At 42.7% G+C, this 26,722-nt stretch overlaps 1 protein-coding gene across 2 annotated transcripts in view; it reads right to left on the bottom strand.

The window, feature by feature from the left end:
• The window catches only part of dock1 (dedicator of cytokinesis 1), a 480,313-nt gene that overhangs the window by 137,528 nt on the left and 316,063 nt on the right, over positions 1-26,722 (bottom strand). For both annotated transcript variants that reach the window (XR_014602336.1, XM_084079253.1), the window contains exon 30: positions 1,996-2,074. Coding sequence is in view for 1 of the 2 variants with exons in the window: in XM_084079253.1 (XP_083935379.1) it covers positions 1,996-2,074 (79 nt within the window). In the remaining variant the exon portion in view is untranslated. The remainder of the gene's footprint in view (positions 1-1,995; positions 2,075-26,722) is intronic.

Genomic DNA, 26,722 nt, shown 5'->3' with positions numbered 1-26,722 from the left:
TTGTGTGTGTGTGCGAGAGCGTGCGTGTGCGTGTGCGTGTGCGTGTGTGTGTGTGTGTGTGTGTGTGTGTGAGAGAGAGAGAGTGTGTACTGTAGAGGGTCTAACAAGCCCCAAGCCGGTGGAACATTAAAACAGCCACAATTATAAGACCGCCGGGACCCGGTGGAGTGCTTACTTAATGCCATCCTCTTCTACCATGTATCGTTTAACCACCTCTCTCTCTCTCTCTCTCCTCTTTCTGCTTTATTAACGCGCCATCCATTAGCCCAGGACAATTTAAAAGCCCCCCCCCATAGTCCCCCTCTACCCCCCACTCCCCCCCCACACACCCCCGCCCCCCCACACACACACTTTAATGTTCAGCTATAGGCCTGTCACAGTTATTACATAATCATCTGATCACAATCATTTGAGATACATTCACTCACTCAGGTTGTTTTATGTCTTTTTGGACAGAGAGACACGGCGTGAGAGATAGAGGCATAGACAGAGAGACAGACAGACAGACAGACAGACAGACAGACAGACAGACAGACAGACAGACAGAGTGAGAGAGAGATACAGAGAGATACAGAGAGATACAGAGATATACAGAGAGATACAGAGAGATACAGAGAGATACAGAGATATACAGAGATATACAGAGAGATACAGAGAGATACAGAGATATACAGAGATATACAGAGAGATACAGAGAGATACAGAGATATACAGAGATATACAGAGAGATACAGAGATATACAGAGATATACAGAGAGATACAGAGAGATACAGAGATATACAGAGAGATACAGAGATATACAGAGAGATACAGAGATATACAGAGATATACAGAGAGATACAGAGATATACAGAGAGATACAGAGATATACAGAGTGAGAGATAGAGGCATAGACAGACAGACAGACAGACAGACAGGCAGACAGACATACAGACAAACAGAGTGAGAGAGAGATACAGAGAGACACAGAGTGAGAGACATAGGCATTGAGAGAGAGAGAGAGAGAGAGAGAGAGAGAGAGAGAGAGACAGACAGACAGACAGACAGACAGACAAACAGAGTGAGAGAGAGAGACACACACACAGAGTGAGAGACATAGGCATAGAGAGAGAGACGGACGGACAGACAGACAGACAGACAGACGGACGGACGGACGGACAGACAGACAGACAGACAGACAGACAGACAGACAGACAGACAGACAGACAGACAGACAGACAGACAGACAGACAGACAGACAGACAGACAGACAGACAGACACAGAGTGTGACAGAGAGAGATAGAAAGAGGCCACTTCTCATCTTTCGTTTTAAGAACACTCCGTCCATTAGTATACGGCCATTCAAAGAGGCTCCAACTCACCCTAATGCCCTCTATACTCCTAACTCCTCTGCCAAACCCCCCCCCCCTCCCCCACACATATATCCAGCATAAACGCTAGCTGATTGACGGCGGTGTAGCATTAGCGGAGGAGAGGAGTATAAGACAGCAGGGCTAATCAGAATGCCATGCTGGCAGAGACAAATTGCACTCTGCGGGAGGGGAGGTAGACGTGAGTGTTTACCTAACCCATTGATACCTGAAGCCGATTCTACATAAATCTCCTCAATCTCAACAGTATTCTGAAAAACCTATGTTTCTATATGAGTGGTGCTCGATCTTTTTCATGTCAAGGACCCCCAAAATTATATGTATTTGGCCGCGGACCCCCATCAAAATATCTTGCTCCAGGGACCCCCCCAGAAGCAAAGATTTGAGTTAAAAATATATATATATTCAAAGATTTGCACACATTTTCACGATTTTTCAAAAATAGCAGATCTACAAGCTCGTATCGCGGCACTCGGTGCCGCGCTATGAGCTTGTATATCTGCTATTTTTGAATAGCCCAAAGTGTAAAATAATGCTTTTTTAGCTCAAATCTAAAAATGACACAGTTCCAGGTCTTAATGGGTTAAACACGCCAGAGCCTTCATCAGCGCGTCGCCACTTACCTGCAGCTCAAAGTTGGTCTGATCCAGGAACTTCTTGTTCAGCACGGCGGCGTACTGATTAATCGCCCGAAGGAACACCCTGGAAAGATAAGAGGGGATCATGTTGAGAGCTTGTCTGCTTGTTGATGAGATCATGCTTCACTTGCTTTATACGTATACTTGAACCCCCCACCGCCGACACACAGCTATTCTGGGAGGAAGGGGGGCGGTGTTCGCTCCCAAAAAATAGAAGATCTGCAAGCTCACAACGCATTGCAACGCATATACTGTAGATCGGCTATTTTATGGCGAAGAGGTTTGAATGAATGCAATGAAATGGTGTGTGTGTGTGTGTGTGTGTGTGTGTGTGTGTGTGTGTCCGTGTGTGCGGGATTCACAGAGGCCCACAACAGCACTTCAGTTTGCTGGCAGTGTGGTCGACAAAGTACTCAACCCCAGTACTTGAGTCAAAGTATACATTAGACACTCCTGGTCAAATATTACTCAACCACAAGGGAAAGTTGCCCAGACAAATGTGTACTTGAGTTAGAGTACAGGAGTATTCACTTTAAAAAAATATATGTAAGTATTCAAAAGTAAAGGCTTTTAAAAATACTCAAGTGAGCTTGTAGTTTGGCTATTTTCACATTTTTCTAACCTCTTAACGCCCCCAAAATGAACATTAACACCATGAGACGAATAGCACTTTGAATAGTACTGTGCGTCTATATATACTGCACACTGAATGCATTGGGGGTCCCCGGCAACCACTTTTGAGAACCACAGTTTTAAAACAATGTAAAATGACAATGCGCCGGTTTAGCATTCCCACTGCAAGTATTCAAGAGTTCCAGAGAGCATGCTCATTGCTATTCGATGCTTATTAAGCGTCTGATTAGCTTCAGTATGCTAATGAAAACGACAAGAGCAGAGAGTCTGAATAATATCATCGCTGTGATTGCAGAAACCTTGTATCTCCATGTTTCAAATTTGTACGTTTTTTTTCATAAATCAACAGTAACACCCTATACTTCATCACACAGGAGCGTCACACAATAGCCGATCTACAAGCTCTCAACACGCCGCGATGCGACGCGTTGTGAGCTCGTAGATCGGCTATTTTCACTATTTTAAAACGTTTTAAAAGTAATCATAACAAAAGGTACGGTTTTGGACGTATACGAGGTTTCCACGCGACACTTGTCTGAATATTCTACAATTAATAGCCCCCCGTTTTGAATCCCAAATTTGTTTTGGCGCTTGTGGGAACTTATCCAGCAGTGTTTTGGACTTTTTTAATGAACATAATTTGTGATACTCTGTAAACACATAGCACCTCTCCCTAGTGTATTGAGACTCCAGTTACTGTGACGCACGTACGCTTAACTTTGTAGGGCGAGGGACGTTTTCCACCAGAAACCATGTTGATCACTGACTGACTTCATTAAAATAAATGCCGTCTCTGTCTCTTCTTTTTCTTTTTTTTGTCAAATGTAATTAGCGTGAGGTTGCAGTCAGGCGGAAACCTTGCACGTCCAAAAGTGTTACTTTTCAGGAAATTGGAAGCTGCTGTGTTCCAATGGATCCGTTCAATATTCATAAAGACACACTTGACCACTTTAACTTTTTAACTTTCAAAATGTTAAAACATAGTGGAAATAGCCAATCTACAAGCCTGTAGAATGTTGTGTGTTTTCGCTACACTCGAAAGACGAAGTAGGGCATTAATTCACCGAAAAATACATAAAATAATATTGAAATATGGAGATACGAGGTTACTGTCCGACGGCGACAATAATAACCTCGGTTTTATTCTGCTGCTGAGTGGCACTGTGGTTAAGTAAGTAGGACCACACACAGAATAGATGCATGAGAGGGCTAAAACCAAACGTCCACACGACTAATGCTGATGTCAGAGCAATGCTTTGACTTTGAATTACACACATCAGCAAAGCATGCAATGTTCCTGATTATACACTAATAAAAAAAAGAAGAGGCTTTTGCTGAGAATCCACAAACAAGAGCACAGATGTTCCCCTGTCTTCTGCAAGGTCACTGTTACACTCCCTTTACTCCATGATAATTACATAAAAAAAATGTATGGAAAGTGGCGTTGCTTATTTAATTTGAATTATGCTTGCAGAAGGCTTTCTTTTTAAAGGGATAGTTCACCCCCCCAAAAAAAAACTCCCGATTTGTCACCCCATGGAGACTTGAATGAATTCATGGATATTTTTTTGTTTTTGTCGCATTCCTAAGCCAATAATTTGATGACCAGCGGACCGGTAAGCAACGGTTCCGGTAGGAGACACAAAGGAGACTCTTTGTGTCTCCTACCGGAACCGCTGCCGGTCATCAAATTATTAGCTTAGGAATGTGACAAAAACAAAGAAATTTTTTTTGGGGGTGAACTATCCTTTTAAGACCTCATTCAAATCATTCCCTTTGCCGCTGTCAAGCAGCGGTGGACGGAAATGAGCTCAATTTTCCCTGAGTGTATTTTTTACGACACATTGTGAGGTTGCACTGCTATCGTGGGCCAAAGTTATCCCCAGAATAGGGATGGCTGGGGTTCAAGTGGTTAAGAATGGTCCCCGGACCCCACTTTGAGAAGGTTCCATTACAGACATTGCTAAGCAATCCAGTGACAAGTATAGTTTTGCTACTTCTTACTACGATCTTGACAGCAACAACAACAACAACAATAATAGTGTTTTATAATAAACCCAATCTGTTGACATCGAGAGGTTTTGGCCGGCGAGCCAACAGAAGCTGAATGGGTTTGTTGTGTTCCAGACATGCACGGAGCAGCTTGCTCCGCCAACACCCGTATACATGCCAACACCAACACCGGTTTGGTGGAGTGGAGAACATAAGGGTCCGCCGGCTTTGCCAAACAAAACACCACAATGATGAGCACATCTTAATGAGAAGCATGTCTGATGGCTTCATTTTCTCTGCTGTTATGCAAATTGAAATGGTAATAACTTAAGTAACGCAGTGCTCTTAGAGGCAACTATTGGAACTAAGTGAACCATGTAGGTAGGTAAGTAGGTATTTTATTCATCCCTGAGGGGAAATTAAGGTGTTGCAGCAGCTCTCATAGAGATAAACTTAAATTAAACTCTCATAGAGACATCAATAAAACACATCATAATAAAAAAATATATATATATTCAACAGCACCCATCCTAATCTAGTCTGGTAAACCATCCCGGTCACGTGAATTTCCATTTCCATGTGTATTCTGTAGAAGAAACATGTAAAATATGAATTCACGCGACCGGCGGGTTGGTTTACCAGACTAATCCTAATCAGTCTGATCAAGCCAACCAGATGAGGAGTTGTATACAGTCTCATTGCTGCAGGCAGAACATATCTCCTTTATCATCTTCTCGCAACGTGGGTGTAATAGTCTGTTGCTAAAGGAGCTTTCCTGGGATTGTCTATGATGGCCAGGAGTTTAGTCTCCATCCTGCTTTTGGCCGTGTCGTGTCGTGAGGTGGATTTGTTTTTTAGCATGTAGCACCTGACCCAGTTCTGACGACCAATGCAGACTTATGCAAAGGTTTAAAATGTAATTTAGATAATTAGCATGTTATTTAGACAGATGCTAGGTTCATTGTGAACCTGGTATCCTATAGTTTCAATGTACATTATTATAGTCTGCTAAATGCCTGAATTGTAAATTGTATTTGTAAATTGTATCCATACATTTATGGAATTTCTTAAGATTTTAATGTATTAAAACTTAGATTTATTATAAGTATTATAAAATGATTATTTTTTAAATAATATATTAAGATAATAATATATTAAGATAATAATATATTGACGTGGGGACCCACAAACGGGTCCTGAGTGACCCACTGTTTTGGAAACACTGCGTGCTGGAGGGTACATTTAAACTGGTGTAAAATTGTGTATCCTCAAACTCTCAGAAGTATCAAACCTGATAACAAACAAACAAAAACATGAGATATGTCTGTGCACAGCATAACCGGTAAGCCTATTTGCTAGGTTTTAATCTAAGTTACGATCACCCTACAGTTCTACTTGTTATCACACAGTTCTCAATCTCTCTGTCGCTTGCCTTCCTCAGGGTTCCCAGGGCATGAGTGAAGCTCGCTGCACGATCCGAGCAATAAACAGCAGAGGTAGAAAGTAACAAAGTACTACAGCTCACGGTGCGTTGTGAGCCTGTAGATCTGCCAAAAATATATACATCGTCTCTGTCGGGTGGAAATCTCATATGTCCAAAACTGTAATTTTTCAGGATTCAAATTCAAAAGCAGCAAAAGTAGCATATCTGCAAGCTCATAATGTGTCGCTTAACACTGCGTTTCGAGCTTGTAGATCTGCTACTTTTGATGCTTTTGTGTAACGCTGTAGTATGATCGATTAGGGCGTCAATTTATGTAAAAAAAAACACAAATAGTTAAAATATGTGTGAAAACAAATCTAATAATTTGAGTACTTTTGCTTTTGGTAATTCAAGTATAATTTTGATGCCCATACTTTTGTACTTTTTTAGTAAAAGTTTGAATACAGGACCTTTACTTCTAAACAAAGTATTTCTGCATGTGGTGCTGCTACTACTAGTCAATTGAGAACTGGACTGGAGTTACAGCTGTACTTTGACTACTTTTTCCATCTGCGCCAAATCTCTTAGCCAAACATCGCACAGCGATATGTCGTGAGCAGGCTGGGGTTCAAGTGGTTAACTGCACTATGTAACTTTCCTCTTCTACCCCGGATTTGAACCCGGTTTCGTATGAGAGTGCTGAATCTTTTTTTAATCCATTGAGCTCAGGGACGTGCACAGATAGACTCTAGGTGGTGCTAGAGCACCTGCCCTTTGCCCTCTTGACCAGAAGTGCCCTTTTGAAAAAAAGAAAAAAAGGCTTACAGCAGTTTACAGCAGGGGTCTTCAACAGGGGGTCCGGGACCCCTAGGGGGTCCTCAGAGGTCCTCAGAGGTCCGCCAAATCTTTATGTGATATGATTTTTCTTTTTACCATAACCATTCGAAACCTAGCATCCCTTTTCTGAGGAGAACTTTAGCCAAAAATAGCAGATCTACAAGCCCACAACGCCTCGCGCTGCGAGGCGTTGTGGGCTTGTAGATCGGCTATTTTTGGCAAAGAGGTATAGGTGTAGAGGGAAAAAAGAGCAGACCAAGTAAACAAAAAAAAGTATAATTTACTTGGGCACCTGCCCCTCAAAATGTCTGTGCACGCCACTGATTGAGCTAATAGAACCTGCCTGCTTGCTAAAGGGATAAGTTGAATCGTGACCATCAGGTAAATATTTGTGTCAGATTCTGTGTCTAGGTGAGACACGATGACACCTTTGACACGATGTAAATGTCTCAACAGAAGAGCAGGGAGACTAAATACAACCACCCCAATCGTATAAGTTATGCAGTATTAATATACTCTACCATACAGATTGGACAAAATTACATGCTACAATTAGTGCTGCTTTTATATTTGTATTTTTTAAAGTGGAGTGCTTCTTCCACCACTGATAAACAGACGGAGGTAAAATGAAGGCTTCAGGCGTTTGTTATCAGCACACATCAGGCTATAACGTGATAAAAGATGGCCAAGGTGCGACAAGGACGACAAAGTTATGCCAGCCGAACGCTTGTCACATCAGCGTTTCATAAGTGGAGCGATAAAAACACATTAAGGGGAATACAACAATTCAATTTAACCATATCTCCATTTATATTTAATGCATGAAGTGCGGCACGGAACATCACCGGCTAACACTCTAGAGTCTAGGAGGACCGTATATATACCGTCTCTGTCGGGGTGGAAAGCTCATATGTCCAAAACTGTTACTTTTCTTTTTTCACCCAGCGCCAATTGTCTAAGTAATCCTGGACGCTACACTCCCTCTGCCAGCCTAGGGAGAGCCCAGAGCCGAGCTCATGCCTCCTTCAATCCATGAGAGCTAACTAGCCTTCTTCTAGTCACCTGACAGGGGGGAGTTTCCCCGGTTAGACGTAGCGTGTGGAAGGAACACGCCCCGGCTGTCATGGGGGGGGGGCAGTATAGAGACCAGGATTACTGCATGTTTTTTGTGAGGGTATACCTACCCTAGTGGACACGGGGAGAACATGCAAACTCCACACAGAAAGGCCCTTTCGCCAACCCCACCTAGGGTATGGGCACTGATACTTTGGCTATTCAAAAATAGCAGATCTACAAGCTCATATCGCGGCACCGAGTGCCGCGATATGAGCTTGTAGATCTGCTATTTTTGAAAAAATCATGAACATTTTTGCAAATCGTTGGCGTTAATTTACGAGAAAAAAAAAACACAAAGTTAGAATATGGAGATAAGAGGTTTCTGCTCTGACAGTGACGATATTCCGTATGGCTCGGTTATCACATCCTAATACAGTGAATGGTAAATGGTGCATTTATTATGTAGCGCCGTTCTCCTAAAGTGCTTTATGATGTGCATTACATTCACCCACACACATTCACTAAACCTGAAGGCAGAGGAGGCAGCCATGCAAGGCACTGACCACCTCATCATCATCATCAGGAGCAGTTATAGGGCAGTGGTTCTCAAACATTTTCATGTCAAGGACCCCTAAATTGATATGTATTTGGCCGCGCCCCCCCCCCGGCCCCCCCATCTGAACATGTTTTGTGCTAAAGAGAATTTTTGTGTTAAAAACAAATTCAAAATGATTCAACATTTTCCAATACTTTCAAGTTTTTTATATATTTTTTTCAAAATAGCAGATAGCAGATGTACAAGAGCTTGTACATCTGCTATTTTTTAACACATCGGGTGCCAGCATTTTATAATAACAGATTACGTTCGGTGCCGAAATCTCACCGTTGAGCTGTGCAGCGCTGTTTAAACTGTAGACCTCACGACGTGCATTCCATGAGAAAAAAAAGCATGTCTCCATTTTAGCCGATGGTGCTGGCTAATGCCTGGAACGATAACATCGCGCACGCGAGTAACAATGGCGGAGCGATCGTGCACACAAAATGAGTCCTTTTCCCCAGCGTAAAAAGTTTCGGAGTTATAGGGGTTTTAGAGAAGGAAATAGAGCGGAAGCGGATGTGCGCCATGTTTTTTGACACGATGATGCATCTGGCCCATCCTTGTCAGATTCACCGTGGGTGATCCCAAAGCTGCTCCAGCCCCTCCCGTATGGGAAAAAACGAAAAAAAACAAAAAGACACCAAACACGGTTCGGACCAGCGCTACTATGTGAAAACACGGTCCAGACCGTGATCGGCACCCGATGTGTTAATAGCTAGCGTATAAATAAAGTGGATAAAGTGGTTAAAATGATTGTGATGCTTTATTAACAAATCTTGGTTCTAAATGGACCCTTACAGGTGTGTAAATCTGAGAGTGTACAAATGGAACCAACTGGACCCGTAGTTATGGTTATTGTGAACTCTGACCCAGACCAACATCTCTTGTTCCATTTCTCTCTGTTACCGAGATATATGGCCAATTAAGTCATTTTGACCTTGACCTTTTGGACCTAAACATTAGGACTCTCTTCGGGGCAGACACACCTAATGAGGTTTGATGATAATATGCCCATACAGACATCCTGGATTTTGACCTTGAAAATGCATTTGTCTATTGTTCACAGTCAGACACACACACACACACACACACACACACACACACACACACACACACACACACACACACACACACACACACACACACACACACACACACACACACACACACACACACACACACACACACACACACACACACAGACAGACAGACAGACAGACAGACAGACAGACAAAGGCAGACAGACGCACACACACACACACACATACCCACCCACCCACCCACACACACACACACACCCACACACACACCCACACACCCACCCATCCACACACCCACCCACCCACCCCCACACCCCCACACACACACACCCCCCCACACACACACACACACACACACACACACACACACACACACACACACACACACACACACACACACACACACACACACACACACACACGGACAATAGCGATTATGATGTGACATGATGTGACATCACAATGGAGATAAGGTTGACAAAGGGGAGAGTGTATTTCTTTAAGAGGTAAAGCCGGTGTAAGTGAAGCTGACAGCAGGAGAGCAGACATCCTCTGCCCAGGGACACCAGGAGTGACTCAATACCCGGTAGAGGTGGCCTCAGCCTCATGCTCATCCACAACCCTCCTCTGCTCCACCGGACGGGGCCACAGCCAGGTATACTGTCACATGTATCCCACATGTCTGATGGAAGTGCCTTAAAGGGCGACTTCACCCATTTTCAACCGATCTTCATATAATTGTTCCTCACTAATGCTCATGATAAAATGGTACAGGTTGGATTGAAAAGCCAGCCTGTCTTTGAACAGACCCTGCACTAATCATCACTTTCTCGTCACTTTTTCGTCATTGGCTGGCCTTGGTAAGAGGCCAGTCAGACACAGAGTGAAATGACCATTAGTGAGAACCTATTATATGAAGGTAGGTTGAAAATGGGTGAAGTCGTCCTTTAAGCCTGGGATAAGCCTCACTTTCAGCTGATGGAGTCCTCCTCAACCTCGCTCTTCCTAACTGACCTTGTGAGAGACATAACTGCCGTTGACGAGCCGGCAATGCCGTGGGACTCGGTCATACACGCTTTACAGCCATACAATATTCATGTCCGACATCTATCTCCCTCGTTTCCCTCGGAATCATGGCTGTCTGGGGCCGGACGTTGTGCGCTTACGTACCGAGAGTCACCTTAGTCATTAGTCGCAAAGGTTAACTGGCGTCCGACACCTCTGGATGAGCCATTAGGAGTCAATTTCTCGCTCACTCTTGCCCCCAGATAGCCCATTACCTCCAAGACATCTCCCCCAACTCATGTCCCCTGTACGTACACCTCTGCCCACCTCGCTCAATTTTCAGTATAGCTGATATTGTTGCTGTCGGGCAGAAACCTTGTATAAATGGTAAATGGTGCATTTATATAGCGCTTCTATCCGAAGCGCTTTACATTGATTGTGCCATTAACCCATTCACACACACATTCATACACCGATGGCGGAGGAAACCATGCAAGGCACCAACCTGCTCATCGGGAGCAATTAGGGGTTCAGCGTCTTGCTCAAGGACACTTCGACACTAACTCTGGGGGAGCGCCCCAGCCTGGGATCGAACTGGGAACCTTGCGGTTTTCCAGTTCACTCTACCCAGCTACTCTACCCCTGAGCCACTGCCGCCCCTTGTATCTCCATATTTCAACACTGTATGTTTTTCCCTGTTAATTAATGCCCTACTTTGTGTTCTCTCCTCCGTGTCATCAGTGCCCATACCCTAGGTGGGGTATGGTATATCCCCCTGGTCAGCCGGGGCGCCTGATGGAGGGGAAAGGAACTGGTTGGAATAATGTGTTCCTTCCACACACAACATACAACCGGGGAAACTCCCCTCTGTCAGGTGATAAGAAGCGGCTTGCTAACTCCTCATGCATTGAAGGAGGCATGAGCTCAGTTCTGGGCTCTCCCCAGGCTGGCAGAGGGAGAGTAGCGCCAGGAGTAGATAGGCAATTGGCACTGGGTGAAAAAAATGGGTTACAAAATCGTGGGAGAAAAAAAAAAGACCTTGAGACTAAATCATAATTTGATCCATTGGAAGGCAGGTTGTCTTTTACATTTCCTGAAAAGTAACAGTTTTGGACATACAAGGTTTCCCACTGAACAGCGACGGCACGCTTAACGCGTGGCTAATGGTGAAATGTGTTCCCATCCGCTGCACCTGTCGGCTAAGACGTATTGCTAACGTTCTGGTACGGTGTGCCGTAGCCGAATGGCCTGAGTTCCCCTTAACTGCCGACGCACAACGTCAAATCTGCATCGAGTCGCTGTGGTGGACAGAAACCTTGTATGTGCAAAACCGTAACCGTAACCCTTTTGTGCGACACTCTTGTAGACAAAGTAGGGCGTTAACCCATTTAAAACCTGAGGCCGATTCTGCGAATGTCTTCTAAATCCTAACAGTTTTCTGAAAAACGTAATGTTCATTGGTGCTTTTTCATGTCATGGACCCCCCAAAATGATATGTATTTGGCCACAGACCCCCATCTCAAAATATTTTGTTCCAGGGACCCCCCAGAAGCAAAGGGTTAAAATGTTCGCTTTGAAAGAATATATTCAAAGATTTGCACACTTTTTCACGATTTTTCAAAAATAGCAGATCTACAAGCTCGTAGCGCGGCACTCGGTGCCGCGCTACGAGCTTGTAGATCTGCTATTTTTGAATAGCCAAAGCGTAAAATAATGCTTTTTAGCTCAAATCTAAAAAATGACACAGATGCGTTCCAGGTCTCAATGGGTTAATTCACAAATAAACGTTAAAAGTTGAAACATGGAGATAAGAGGTTTCTTCCCCCGGCAGCGGCAATGGGCAGAGTCTTAATGGTGGGCGTAGCGGCGCTCTCAGACATGGCACTAATACGCTGGTTGGGTCATAGGCTAATGCCGTGGATCTTCAGCTGACATTTCGGGGGATAATGGGAGTTCACGTTCATTCTAGGCTAATGTTACAGCAGCTGAGGACGCCATCATGCTTCTACGGGCCGAGAGCATGGAATAAACTCCCATTACACCTAAGACAGGCAGCCTCTGTGGATAGCTTTAACCCATTGAGACCTGAAGCAGATTCTACACGTCTCCTAAATCTCAACGGTTTTCCGAAAACGTATGTTTCTATATCAGTGGTGCTCAATCTTTTTCATGCCAAGAACCCCCAAAATGATATGTATTTGGCCGTGGACCCCCATCAAAATATGTTGTTCCAGGGACCCCCAGAAGCAAAGATTTGAGTTAAAAATGTTCGCTTTAAAAATATATGTATTCAAAGATTTGCACACATTTTCACGATTTTTCAAAAATAGCAGATCTACAAGCTCATAGCGCGGCACTCGGTGCCGCGCTATGAGCTTGTAGATCTGCTATTTTTGAATAGCCCAAAGTGTAAAATAATGCTTTTTAGCTCAAATCTAAAAATGACACAGTTCCAGGTCTTAATGGGTTAAAACACAGCTCAATACCTACTTCTTCACTCTTGCTTTTAGTAGATTTTTTGGTTGATTTTGTGTTGTTATCCATGTCCTCACTGTATTGCCTGATTCACTGCCTTTTGCTATTATTTTAATGTAGTTTTATGCTTTTGCTTTATTGTTAAATTAGCTGTAATTGTAATTGTATTATTGCTGTGTAAAGCACTTTGAGCTGCATTTCATGTCATGAAAGGTGAGAAACTTTCCCTTGTAGTTGAGTAATATTTGACCAGGAGTAATCTATACTGTCTTGTCGACACATTGCCAAGGCCAGGAATCAAACCTGCAACCTTCTGTTTGTTTCCCAGGCGGTCCCTCCACCCATTCTACCCACATTCAGCTATGGTCGCCCCAGACTGCTGGCTCTCTCACAGCACAAAACAACCAGGGATCGATACCTTTCCCCCGCTGCCCAGTAAATACAAATCAAGAGACACAATACATCTGTAATTGTCCATTACCTCTTGGGATCTATATCCCGCGCTGCCAGCCCCATAGCCATATTAATGCTAACGGATGCTGTTGCAGGGCTAATGTCTGCCGTTAGAAGAAGTACTCAGATTGTTTACTCAAGTAAAATAATACCAATGATAATAATAATAGTAGTACAAATTGTAAAAGTCCAATAGTATTGGCAGGCTATGTATGTACTTACAGAACCAAAGTAATATCACTCATATTTTTTAAAACATCAATATAAAAAATACAATTAAAATAAAATACTCAAGTACAGTAAAAGTCCTTCAAAATTGTACTTAAGTACAGTACTTGAGTAAATGTACTCAGTTACTTTCCACCACTGCCTCTTACGCATCTCTATCCCTCTGTGCCAGCCTTCTTACCCACATTAATGAAGATGGTTGACGTTGCAGGGCTAATGTCTGTGCATGACTTCACTGTAGAACAGTTCAATGACATTACACAGCACACTATGTATGTATATTAACCATGACTTCACTGTAGAACAGTTCAATGACATTACACAGGACACTAAGTATGTATATTAACCATGACTTCACTGTGAGACAGTCAATGACATTACACAGGAGACTATGTATATTAACCTGATATTGTCACTGTCGCGGCAGAAACCTCGTATAGGCCTAGGCCATTGGCGTAGCGTTCCAGGCACCTATAGAGCATCGCAGTTGCACAGATCCGGGTGCCGGAAGTAAATACTCAATGCATTTTTCCCATTGACTTTTCCAAAAATATTTATATCAATGAATTTAAGCCTAGAATCAAGCCATCCAGGATTCTGGTGAATCATGACCATAAAACCTTTTTTTCTGTGATTTTTTTAATTTTATATTTAATGATATGATATACTATGTTTAATAAATACCCTTTGTTTTGCCGTTTTCAAAAAAGTTTTTTCACAGAATCAAACGTTTTATGATCATGATTCACCAGGATCCTGGATAGCTTGATTCTAGGCTTAAATTAATTTATATCAATATTTTCGGAAAAGTCAATGGGAAAAATGCATTGAGTATTTACTTCCGGCAACTGGAAGTGGGCGGGAACTGCGACGCTCTATAGGCTCAGTATAGCGGCTATACTGTACTACTACTACTATGGCCTGACAGCGTGTGGCGGGTTCGAGTCCTGATCCCGACGGCCTTTGCTCCATGTCACTCCCCATCTCTCTCTCCCCATGTACTGTCCTATCGAATAAAAGGCATAAAAAGACCCAACAAAAAAATCTTCTAAAAAAATAAACCTTGTATCTCTTTACCTTTTTATGTGTTTTCGTGGATTAATGCCCTACTTCGTCGTGCAGCAAAAGTAGCGATGTAGCAAAATCTAGATCGACCGATGTTCGAGAAAAAAGGGTGTCTGTGGGTTTTATATTAAATATCAAATCAATGAAAAGTATTGATCCATTGGAAAACAGGTTCCTTTTTTCTCAATTTCCTGAAAAGCAACGGTTTGGGACATACAAGGTTTCCACCCGACAGCAACGATTATGCTTGGCCCACATTAGTGCTTCCTCATGATGCAGTCCACTAGGCAATGTAAACTATTCCCCCCTTTGTCTTAAAAAATGCTATTTCAGCCCCAGCAGTCTGGCTGCACCACCCAGACACGTATAATGGACTCTGACCAACGGACAGGACAGGACGGCACAGCACCCCCGTCGGCTCATCCTGCCATTAATTAAAGTGAAAACCCTTAATGAGAGGAAGGAGATGAAAATAGAATATTACCCCGTTCTCCCTCGATCGCCCACGGTGGGATCCAACGGAGGGCCAAGAAATTGCTTCATCACAAAAATAGCAAACCTAACAGTATAAGCCCAGGTCGGGTGGAGGCTGGGCTACTCTAAATGCACTGTGAATGGCATCAAATGCTTGTTCAACAAGTGCACCGTTTGTTTGTTTTTTTCCCTACATTTTTATCCCACGATTTTGTAACCCCATTTCTTTTCACCCAGTGCCAATTGTCTAAGTAATCCAGGGCACTACACTCCCTCTGCCAGCCTAGGGAGAGCTCAGAGCCAAGCTCATGCCTCCCTCCTTCAATGCATGAGAGCTAACAAGCCTTCTTATCACCCGACAGGGGGGAGTTTCCCCTGTTGGACTTAGCGTGTGGAAGGAACACGCTATTCCAACCAGTTTCTTTACCCTCCATCAGGCCCCCCAGCTGGCCAGGGGGAGGCAGTATAGTGACCAAGATTACTGCATGTTTTTGTGAGGGTATCCAGGATGTTTGTTTTGTTTCGCCAAGTGCCAGCCGAGCCATTGAGACAATTTTCAGGGACGTCCAAAATAAGGAGATCCTAAATAAAATTTAGCCCTCTCTTGTTGCTGTGTTTTATCTGTGCCTCACACGGGAAATCAAGGTGTCTCTCCTCTAATCATCTGCTGTAAACTGTCCTGGTGTCCAATAATTCTGCTTAGGAGGATGGAAAAAATACTACTTGGAGATAATTAAACTTTTTAATAATTGAACTTTTTTAACCCATTAAGACCGGGAAAGCATCTGTCATTTTATATTTTAACCACTTTAAACCATTATCTTATACTTGGGCTATTAAAAAATAGCAGATCTACAAGCTCATAGAGTGCCGCGCTATGAGCTTGTAGATCTGCTATTTATTTACTTTGAAAAATATTTGTTTTTTAAGCGAACATTTTTAACTCAAATCTTTGCTTCTGGGGATTCTACAAATGTCTTCTTAATCCTTTTGTTTGGGAATTATTTTTATGTTGCTACATATCAGTGTTTCTCAAACTTTTTTCAGGTCGAGGACCCCCAAAATAATATCCATTTGTCCACGGACCCCCATCTCAAAATATGTTGTTCCAGGGACCCTCAGAAGTAAATTTACATTCAAAGATTTGCACACATTTTTCAAATTTGTGCCGCGCTACAAGGCTCGTAGCGTGGCACTCGGTGACGCGCTGTGAGCTTGTATATCTGCTATTTTTGAATAGCCAAATAAAGCTAAAAGTGACACCGATGCGTTCCCGGACTTAAAGGGTTAATTAGGTACTATACAAAAAAAATCACCCCACTTTCTACAAATTTGCGCCCAATGAAATACTTGCATACTGTAGGAATAAGCATCATCATTATGATAAATAGGCTCCATCAAATTGTCAGTGTCAGAAAGAAATCACCCCATTACCGCTGATTGATGGGTGTGCTGGTGCACATTTCCCTAAAGCCATGGCACGCAATACAGAGGGGATGCTTTTTCTGTGCTTATTGCAGCCCCCCCCCCAGGTAATCAGTGGTGGAAAGTAACTAAGTACATTTACTCAAGTACTGCCCTCGAGTACAATTTTGAGGTACATTTACTTTACTTGATTGATTGATGTACTTTATTTAGTAAGACATGAGAACAGTACATGGCAGTACATAACAGTACATGGAAGTACAAATTCGCAATACAAGGTCTACTAAACTGGATAGCTCAGTTAAGCACGTAGCTTGTTTAAGATGAGATCCCCATGCACACAAATCATGTTGACATATAAGAGACAGACAGATATACACACTACTATACAGAATGTCATACAATCAGTTTACAGGTTACTGGTATGAAGTATGAAGGGTGAACAATATGTACAAAAAGAAAGAGAGGGGGGGGGGGTAGGTTAGGTTAGGACATGGGGTAGGTTAGGTTAGGACATGGGGTAGGTTAGGACTTGGACAGGGGCCATTTTTGAATTGCAGCCTCCTGAAGGTGTATCTTTAGGGCATTTTTGAAAGTGAGTAGGGTTTTACACTCCTTTACTCCTTTTGGTAGGGCATTCCACATTTTAGATGAATAGCATGAGAAAGAGTTCATTCCCTTTGTTGTGCCAAATCTGGGTTGAACATGGTTTGTGGAGCTGCCTCTGGTGTTATGATCATGGACTTGATTAACATTTTGGAAGTATTTTGACAAATACAGGGGGATCCCAATGTTGTGGTGTATCTTGAAGACCAGGCCCATAGCAAGTTGCTGTACTCTGTCCTCAACCCTAAGCCATCCAAGCCTAGCAAAATGGGCATGGGTTAGATGGGCTTTGTAATTGAGGCCAAGAAGTAGCCTTACAAGTTTGTTTTGGGATGTTTGGAGCCTTGTTTTTAGGGCCTTGGAGGTGTTGTGATACCATGAAGTGCATGCATAATCATAATGACCTTGTATGAGGGCCCCTACAAGAATCTTCAGAGTATTCTTACTGACTTTACGAACAAGCCTCCACATCCTCCGTGTTATTTTGTGGACCTTTTTGATCGTCTTTTCAGCGTTTTTGTCACCTGAGAGGTTTGCCTCCAAGATGGAACCCAGGTAGGTAATTTCCTCCTTTCTTGTGATAACATTTTCACCCACTTTGATCGTGAAACTCTCAGCCTTTCTAAGGTTAGGGTTGGACCCAAAGAGGATGGATTCAGTTTTACCCAGGTGTAATGAGAGTTTGTTGTCGGAGAGCCAGATGCAGATCTTGTTGAGTTCAGTGCTGAGAGTTTTCTCAACCTGCAGCCTGTCCCTGTCCGAGACCAGCAGAGCCGAGTCATCTGCGAACAGGAACAGTTTGCAGTCGCAAACTGTTCCTGTTGAGTATCTGCATTTTGTTTTGGCGACTATAATTATTTGGCAGCTTTAGTTACTCATACAATAGCCTAGTTAATTTGCAGATTTATATTAATAATATTATAAAACATGCATTAACCAATTAAGCCCTATTTTATAATTTGGGTAGGCCTATTTGAAAATAGATTATCTAAAAGCTCTTTGAAAAAAAAGTTTAGTACTTTTACTTTTGTACTTTTACTCAAGTCAGATTCTGGAACACAGGAATTTCACTTGTAACAGATTATTTTTTATATTGTGGTGTCGCTACTTTTACATAACCCATTAAGACCGGGAACGCATCTGTGTCATTTTAAGATTTCTTTGGCTATTCAAAAATAGCAGATATACAAGCTCACAGCGCGTCACTTCGTGCCGCACTGCAAGCTTGTACATCTGCTATTTTTGATTTTTTTTTTAAAGTCTTCGAAAACTTTGTGAATAATTCTTAATTTCTTAACACACATCTTCTCCTCTGGGGGTCCCTGGCACAAAGCATTTTCAGACATATCATTTTAGAGATCCGTTGGCACGAAAAGGTTTGAGAGGGGTCATCCCTAAAATCATGTGGGGACCACTGTTCTAAACCAGTAGTTCTCAAACGGGACCGTACCTATGTTCCCCGGGTCCTATGTTCCCCGCTGTCCTAGGGAGAGCGGGGAACATAGGACCTAACCTAAACCTAACCCTAACCCTAACCTTAGTGGGGGAACATAGAACCCGGGGAACATAGGGATGACCCCGATTTTTTGGGGGGTCCCCAGATGACAGTGAAGTGACAATTTAAGGACTTTTAAGACCTTTTTAATACCAAAAAAAAGCAACGTAAAAGACCATTAATGCATCAGAAGTAGTCAACAAACTACACTATAAAAACTGGTGAAACATTGGCCAAATTGTCAAATAATATAAGAAAGAGGTACAAATTGTACGCGAGGCGTTGTGTGAGCTTGTAGATATGCTATTTTCACAATGTATATCTGTGGAACCGAGTCAAACTAAATGTAAAGCTTCAACTCAAATATGAGTATCTTTTGGGGGTCCCCAGTTCAAATATGATTATTTTGGGGGTCCCCAGTTCAAATGGGGGGTTGCGGCATGAAAAGGTTAAGAAACACTGGTTTAGAAGTCATTGTAGAATCGGCCTCAGGTCCTAATGGGTTAAGTAAAAAGAAAAGGTTATTTTTTCCACCACTTGCCGTCAAACGGCCCACAGCCCCGTGACGCACAGACTCAAGCTCTACTCGGATGAGCAGACAGAGTGCACAGCACAGACAGACAGCGCTACGCTACGTATGCTAATGACATGCTATCAGCAGATCATACTTGCTAATTGAGTTCAGAGAGCCTCTCAGATAATGATCGGGGATCTATTTGCATGCTATCGCCCGGATAGCTGCCGTTATCTTGCCTGTGTGCTCCCACGATAAGGCAAGGTCAAAGACTTTCATTAACCGGACCAATTTGTTTAAATTTGAGATTACCTTTATTTCAGACGTCTGAACCGCGGTCTCTGGGCGGATTTCATCTGTCAACATGTTTTTTTTTTTGGCATAAAAGTGTGACAGTTTTTCTCACTTTTCCGTTTTCCATCTTTAACCCATTAAAACCTGAGGCCAATTAAAATGTCTGTTTCCTGGAAAAACGTATGTTGCTATATCAGTGGTTCTCAAGCTTTTTCTTGTCAAGGACCCCCAAAATGATATGTATTTGGCCGCCGACCCCGATCTCAAAATATTTTGTTCCAGGGACCCCCAGAAGCAAACATTTAAGTTACAAATGTTTGCTTTGAAAATATATATATTCAACGATTTGCACACATTTTCATGATTTAAAAAAAAATAGCAGATCTACAAGCTCATAGTGCTGCACTCGTGCCACACTACGAGCTTGTATATCTGCTATTTTTGAATAGCCAAAGTATAAAATAATGGCTATAACTTTCTGCAACAGTTTTCTGAAACACGTATGTTGCTATATCAGTGGTTCTCAAACTTGTTCATGTCAAAGACCCCCAAAATAATACGTTTTGGCCACGACCCCCATCTCAAAATATTTTGTTCCAGGGACCCCCCAGGAGCAAAGCTTTGAGTTAAGTATAAAGTATGGTTACAGTGGTTAAAATCTAAAATGAAACAGATGCTAGCTTTCCCGGTTTTAATGGAATAATATATCCCGCCTCTGACCCGTTCACATAAACGGTGCTTCCTTTAGAGGGATTGACTCTCTTAATTACAGATCTGCTCCATTAGGTCTTTCTATTTACACTAAGAGGAAAACAGCAAATAATGAACGCTGGCTCTGGTTTGACTTCTAAAAGGGAGATTAGCAACTTCCTTTTAATCAAAGCCTAACAACACAAAACAAGACAAGACACGCTGTATAGTTTAATAACAGCATGACCTCCCCGTCCTATCTTTAGTATCATTAGCCCATTAAGACCGGGAACGCATCTGTGTCACTTTTAGATTTCTTTGGCTATTCAAAAATATCAGATGTACAAGCTCATAGCGCGGCACCGAGTGCCGCGCTATGAGCTTGTACATCTGATATTTTTGAAAAATCTTGAACATTTATTTTTTAGATTTTTTTCAAAAAACTGTTAGGATTTAGAAAACATTTTTAAGAATCGCCTCAGGTCTTAATGGGTTAGTATAGGAGCGGTGCCCTTCCAACACCACGCAAAGCCAGGAACCATGTCAATCAGGAATGATGCAAATGGGAAAACACAAGCCCCACCTGGTTATGCAATACCGGTACAATACCAGTTGTCAGAGTAGTTGCTGTACCCGTTGTTAAGAGTATCATCAGTGTGGTACCGATGGGCACTGGCCTGCAAAGGAACGAAGGATTTGGGAATGCAAGCCCACACCCATGTATGCAATAACTAGGGTTGGGATGGAGCACGCACGCACACGCACACACACACACACACACACACACACACACACACACACACACACACACACACACACACACACACACACACACACACACACACACACACATACACACACACACACATGAATGTGAATATAGAAAGCTACAAATGGAACCAAATACACCCGTAAGGCATTTAACCCATTAAGACCTGAAGCCGATTCTACAAAATAATGTCTTCTAAATCCCAACAATTTTCTGAAAAACATACGTTTCTATGTCAGTGGTTCTCAAACTTCTCAAACTGTGAAGGACCCCCAAAATTATATGTATTTGGCCGCTGACCCCCATCTAAAATATGTTGTTCCAGGGACCCCCAGAAGCAAAGAATAGAGTTAAAAATGTTCGCTTTAAACAATATATATTGAAAGATTTGCACACATTTTCACGATTTAAAAAAATAGCCAAAGTGTAAAATAATGCTTTTTAGCTCAAATGAAAAAGTGACACAGATGCGTTCCAGGTCTTAATGGGTTCAATAAACACTAAAGATTTTACAGCGTAGCCTGGAAAATAATGGATATCAAATGGTGGGGGTCCGTGGTGTAATGCATATCAAAACTCTAATAACAGCATGACCTCCCTGTCCCTGTCCCTGTCTCTGGCTATCATTACTATGTGTGCAGTTTGTGAATGAAGCCGCCACACATCTCAATGCGGTGTTCAGTGTGGCGAAATTACACTATTCAGGACGGCAGACTGCTTGCCAGCGTAGAGAGAGTACACATCCATACAGACAGACAAAGCTTGTTCCAAGCGGCTTCTTCTTGGCCTTTCGGGCTGCGCTGTGCAAACAAAAACAAGCCACAGGTGGTATCGACATCGCCCGCTATGGTTGAGAGTTCCTCATAACTAGCCAATTTTCGACGAAGACTCTGAACGGAATTGGCAGAGGGAAGCTACGGCCGCCTGCACCACGCTGGGCTGTTTACTCCCCTGAAGAGTGCTTATTTTTCTCATCACTGACTGCCTTGCAGTGCATTATCCCCGCTTATACTGTATACCACGGCTAACTGTGCTAAAGTTTCTCCATAAATGCCCCAAAAAAATATTAAATAATGGCATCGATTTGAAAAGTCTTCCGTTGCTCTTTCGTTCGGAAACAAAAGCACAGCATGGGTGTTTGGCCCCATCCTACCTGAAAGCCCCCCCCAACAGAGCCCCACCAGAGCCCCCCCAGACCCCCCAAGCCCCCCCATGGTAATTTTTAGCTGTGAACCCGCATGTAACATGTCTAGGCCAATCGGATTGGTGCATTTGCCCTAGGCGGCCTATATTTGGGTGAGATGTAGCCAGCAACATTAGTGGTCGACATGATGGTGTACTTCATTTTAAACAAGACCTCATTCACACATGCACAGATGCACTGTAACATGAACGTTTTCCAGACTTTAAACGGTGGGGCTGTATCATGCCCAAAAAAGACCCAACCTGTCCTGCAAAAATGAAAATAAATCAACGACCCCGACGGCCCGCAAAAAAAACAAAAACACACAAGCAAGTCCATTTAATTGCTTTCCACAGAGAGAGAGGGAGGTAGGGGGACAGAGGGAGTGAGAGAGAGAGAGAGAGAGAGAGAGAGAGTGTGCGCGCAAGAGAGATGGTGTGTTTTGGTGGGGTTTTTTCTTCCGCAGGTTGATCCGCTTCGTCCGCCCCGCGATAATAATCTATAACCCGTCCGCCCGCCCCGCGGTTCAACCCGTGGAACCTGCGGTCTACGCTACTACGCTACGGGCTACTGCGAGCATCACTAATACCCAGAGGACTTTGCACCAAACACAATGAGTCTCTGCCAAGTGACAAACAATTATGGTCACGCTTTATTAAACTCTGTATGGATTGTCGTAGCTGTGTGCAGCCTCAACCATAAAGTTCTCTCCCATCTGTTCACAATGCAGAAGCTACACTATTCACAAGAACCCCCCTCCAAAAAAAATATGATTTAGCATTTTCCTTTCAAGCAATTAAAATCAATAACATTAATGGTCCAGTGGTTTTTATCTCCATTATCAGCAGACATACTCACAAACTTCCAGACAACTAAATTCCTGACAGGAGACAAAAAGAGTTTTTTTTTGATGGAACTCCATTATCGTCTCTGTCGGGGGGGATACCTCATATGTCCAAAACTGGTACTTTTCAGGATTTAAATTCAAAAGCATCAAAAGTAGCAGATCTAGAAGCTCGAAACGTGTCGCTTCGCGGCACGTTTCGAGCTTGTAGATCTGCTACTTTTGATGCTTTTTGTGTGACGCTGTAGTATGATCAAGTAGGGTGTTAATTTACAAAAAAAACAACAACAAAGTTAGGATATGGAGATAAGAGGTTGCTGCCCGATACAGCAGCGATATAGTTTATGAATTTTGCTGAGGCGGGGGCCTTTATATGAGCATGCTTTATTAGTGTTGTTTTGGCTTCCATTTGTCTGCTGTGTACTGTAGCACTTCAGTGCTTCTTCTTTGCACTCTATTTGCTTGACCATTTACCCTGTTATGTTGTTTGCTGACTAACCCATTAAGACCGGGAAAGCATAATGTGTAATTTTAAGATTTCTTTGGCTATTCAAAAATAGCAGATATAAAAGCTCATGAGCTTGTAGATCTACTATTTATTATATTTTTTTGTGAAAAATGTGTGCAAAATTTGAATATTATATGTTTTCTAAAGCAAAAATGTATAACTCCAATATGTGCTTCTGGGGGGGTCCCTGGAACAACATATTTTGAGATGGAGGTGGGGGGGGTCCTTCACATGGAAAAGTTAAAGCACCACTAGGATTTAGAAACCATTTTTAGATTATGTATTTGACTGCGGACCCCCATCTCAAAATGCTTTGTTCCAGGGACCCCCATGAAGCAAAGATTTGAGTTACAAATATTCACTTTTAAAAAATATATATACAAGATTTTTCCAAAATAGCAGATCTACAAGCTCATAGCGTGGCACTCGGTGCCGCGCTATGAGCTTGTATATCTGCTATTTTGGAATGGCCAAATAAATCTTAAAATGACACAGATGCGTTCCCGTATAGAATGGGCTAAGACGAGTGGCTCTGGAGAAGAGCATCTGCTAAATGCCTTACATAGTAAATCGTAGCTGCCTATAATGTTGTTGTTTGTATGATAATAGTTATTGGCTATAACCAGTATTATGGTTTGAATGATTTAACGTTCATAGCCGATACGACTAGCTTTGTTTTGTTCATTTAATTTACTGGCACTTTCTTACCCAATTAAGCACTAAAGTGTTCAAAAATAGCAAAACATTTTTCAAAATAATTTCGAAAAGAAGAAACAAAGTCCATTTAAAAATCTTAAAGGGATAGTTCACCCCCAAAATGACTTTTTTCCTATCGATTAGTCACCCCATGGAGACTTGAATTCATGGATTTTTTGTTGTTGTTTTTTTCGCATTCCTAAGCCAATAATTTGATGACCGGCAGCGGTTCCGGTAAGAGACACAAAGAGTCTCCTTTGTGTTTCCTACCGGAACCGCTGCCTACCAGTCCGCTGGTCATCAAATTATTGGCTTAGGAATGCGAGAAAAAAAAATCGATGAATTCAAGTCTTCTTGGGCTGAATCGATAGGAAAAATGTTTTTTTTTGGGTGAACTATCCCTTTAAGAAATAGTGAAAACAGCAGGTCTACAAGCTCACAACTCACTATGTTCACAGATAAATAGTGCTTAAGTGGTTATTTCATGGTGGATTTTCTCAATTTGGGTTCCGCAGGGAGACACCAAATGTATCATTTGAGTCTCCGCTGGAAAAAAAGATTGTGAACCAATGCTTTAAACTGTACCTTGTAGACAGGTTCCTATCAGTGAGACATGGTTCAATAGCTATCCTGGAGGTTACTGAAGCAAACACAGTGCTCTCTGACCTTATGGGAAGCTAGAAACTAATGATAGAGAGCAGTGGAAGGGTCAATTCAAGTGTGTGTGTGTGTGTGTGTGTGTGTGTGTGTGTGTGTGTGTGTGTGTGTGTGTGTGTGTGTGTGTGTGTGTGTGTGTGTGTGTGTGTGTGTGTGTGTGTGTGTGTGTGTGTGCGCGTGCGTGCGTGTATTCCTACAAGAAGTTCGCTGTCGCAGCGCAACGCGTTGTGAGCTTGTAGATCTGCTATTTTCAGAGTTCAACACCTGAGTGCTGCCAAACATAAAATTACTTGTTTTTTAGTTCTACTGGATCTCTTCTCCACTCATCCCTCACTAACATTTTTGACGAAATTGTCAATATATTTAGTCTTAGTTTTAGTCATCATAGCTTAGTTTATATATAGTTTTCGTCAGTGAAAAGGGTAGTCAACAGAAATGTTTCGTCATAGTTTTAGTCGACCAAATCAACACTACACCTACGTAGATGCACTGCGACGCAACAGCGGAACTAACAACACTGCAGAACTAAAGACCCTGATGCTAGACATCAGGGAAGGTGTGGAGGGCAGCGACGACCGAGTTGGTGTTGGCTAGTCCGCAACTCTCATATCGCATCATCATCATCAGTGTTACTATACTTGTGAGGACCAAATGTCCCTAAAAGTATAGTAAAGTTGAGAAAAAATGACACTGTGAGGACAGTGTCTTTTTCCTGGTTAAAGCAGATTTTTAGGTTTTGTGGAGACCAAGAAAAGTCGGGGGTTAGCCATTTAGAGGTTAGGTTTAGGGGTTGGAGTTATGGCTGATTTATAGGTAGTTTGCATGCACCAAAAATAAAAGATGTAGAAGCTCACAACTATGACACGTTGTGAACTTGTAGATCTGCAGTTTTGAGCTTTAAGATCAGGGTTTAAAATGGGAAGAAATTGCATACAGAACAGTACCGTCCTAAAATGTTGATGCCCTCACAAGTATAGTAATACAAAGGTGTGTGTCTGTGTGTGTGCGTGCGTGCGTGCGTGTGTGTGCGTGTGACCACGTCAGCAGTTCTATCGTGCGGCTGCGCCTGTGATTTTGGACTGACCCTTCAGTTTGTTGAGGTCTGGTACATTACAGCACACACCGGGGGGAGACAGGCAGGGAGGCTGGGTAAGAGCCTTTGCAGCGAGTCTTGGCAGCAGACAGAGTAAAACCCCCTGCCCCTCGCTCCAGAGCTGACGACGTGCTCACTATATACCAGACCGTAGTTGGAAGAAGTACTTTTTTTTTACTTAAGTAAAAGTAGCACCACCACAATATAAAAATACACTGTTACAAATAAAAGTCCTGTATTCAAGTAAATAGTACAAAAGTATTGATGACATCAAAATATACCAAAGTAAAAGTGCGACGCTCACATCGCGACGTGTTGTGAGCTTGTAGATCTCTCCATTATCACTACTTTAGTGTGACACTCTTTTGTATGGATGAAGTAAGGGCGTTACTATTAAAAACTTGAAACACAGAGATACGAGGTTTCTGCCAGACAGCCATAGATGCCAACATCCGAGATGCAACGTCAACACACCAGAGGTTGCTTTTCATCCGCAGCGGGGGGAGGGGGAGGGGGTGAGGGAGGGGGGAGACAGCAAAGAGGTGAGCGGATTTCTAATGAGGTGACGAGGGCCGACTTCTACAAACCTCTCAGGCAGTGAGGCGGGCGGTTAACCCATTTAGACCGTGAAAGCATCTGAATGTCATTTTTTGATTTCT

The sequence above is a fragment of the Gymnoscopelus microlampas genome (genome assembly GCF_963454915.1).
Source record: "Gymnoscopelus microlampas genome assembly, chromosome: 14".
In the NCBI taxonomy this organism is placed as follows: Eukaryota; Metazoa; Chordata; class Actinopteri; order Myctophiformes; family Myctophidae; genus Gymnoscopelus; species Gymnoscopelus microlampas.
The sequence above is the reverse complement of the archived record's forward strand: the minus strand, read 5'-3'. Positions and strand labels throughout refer to the sequence as shown.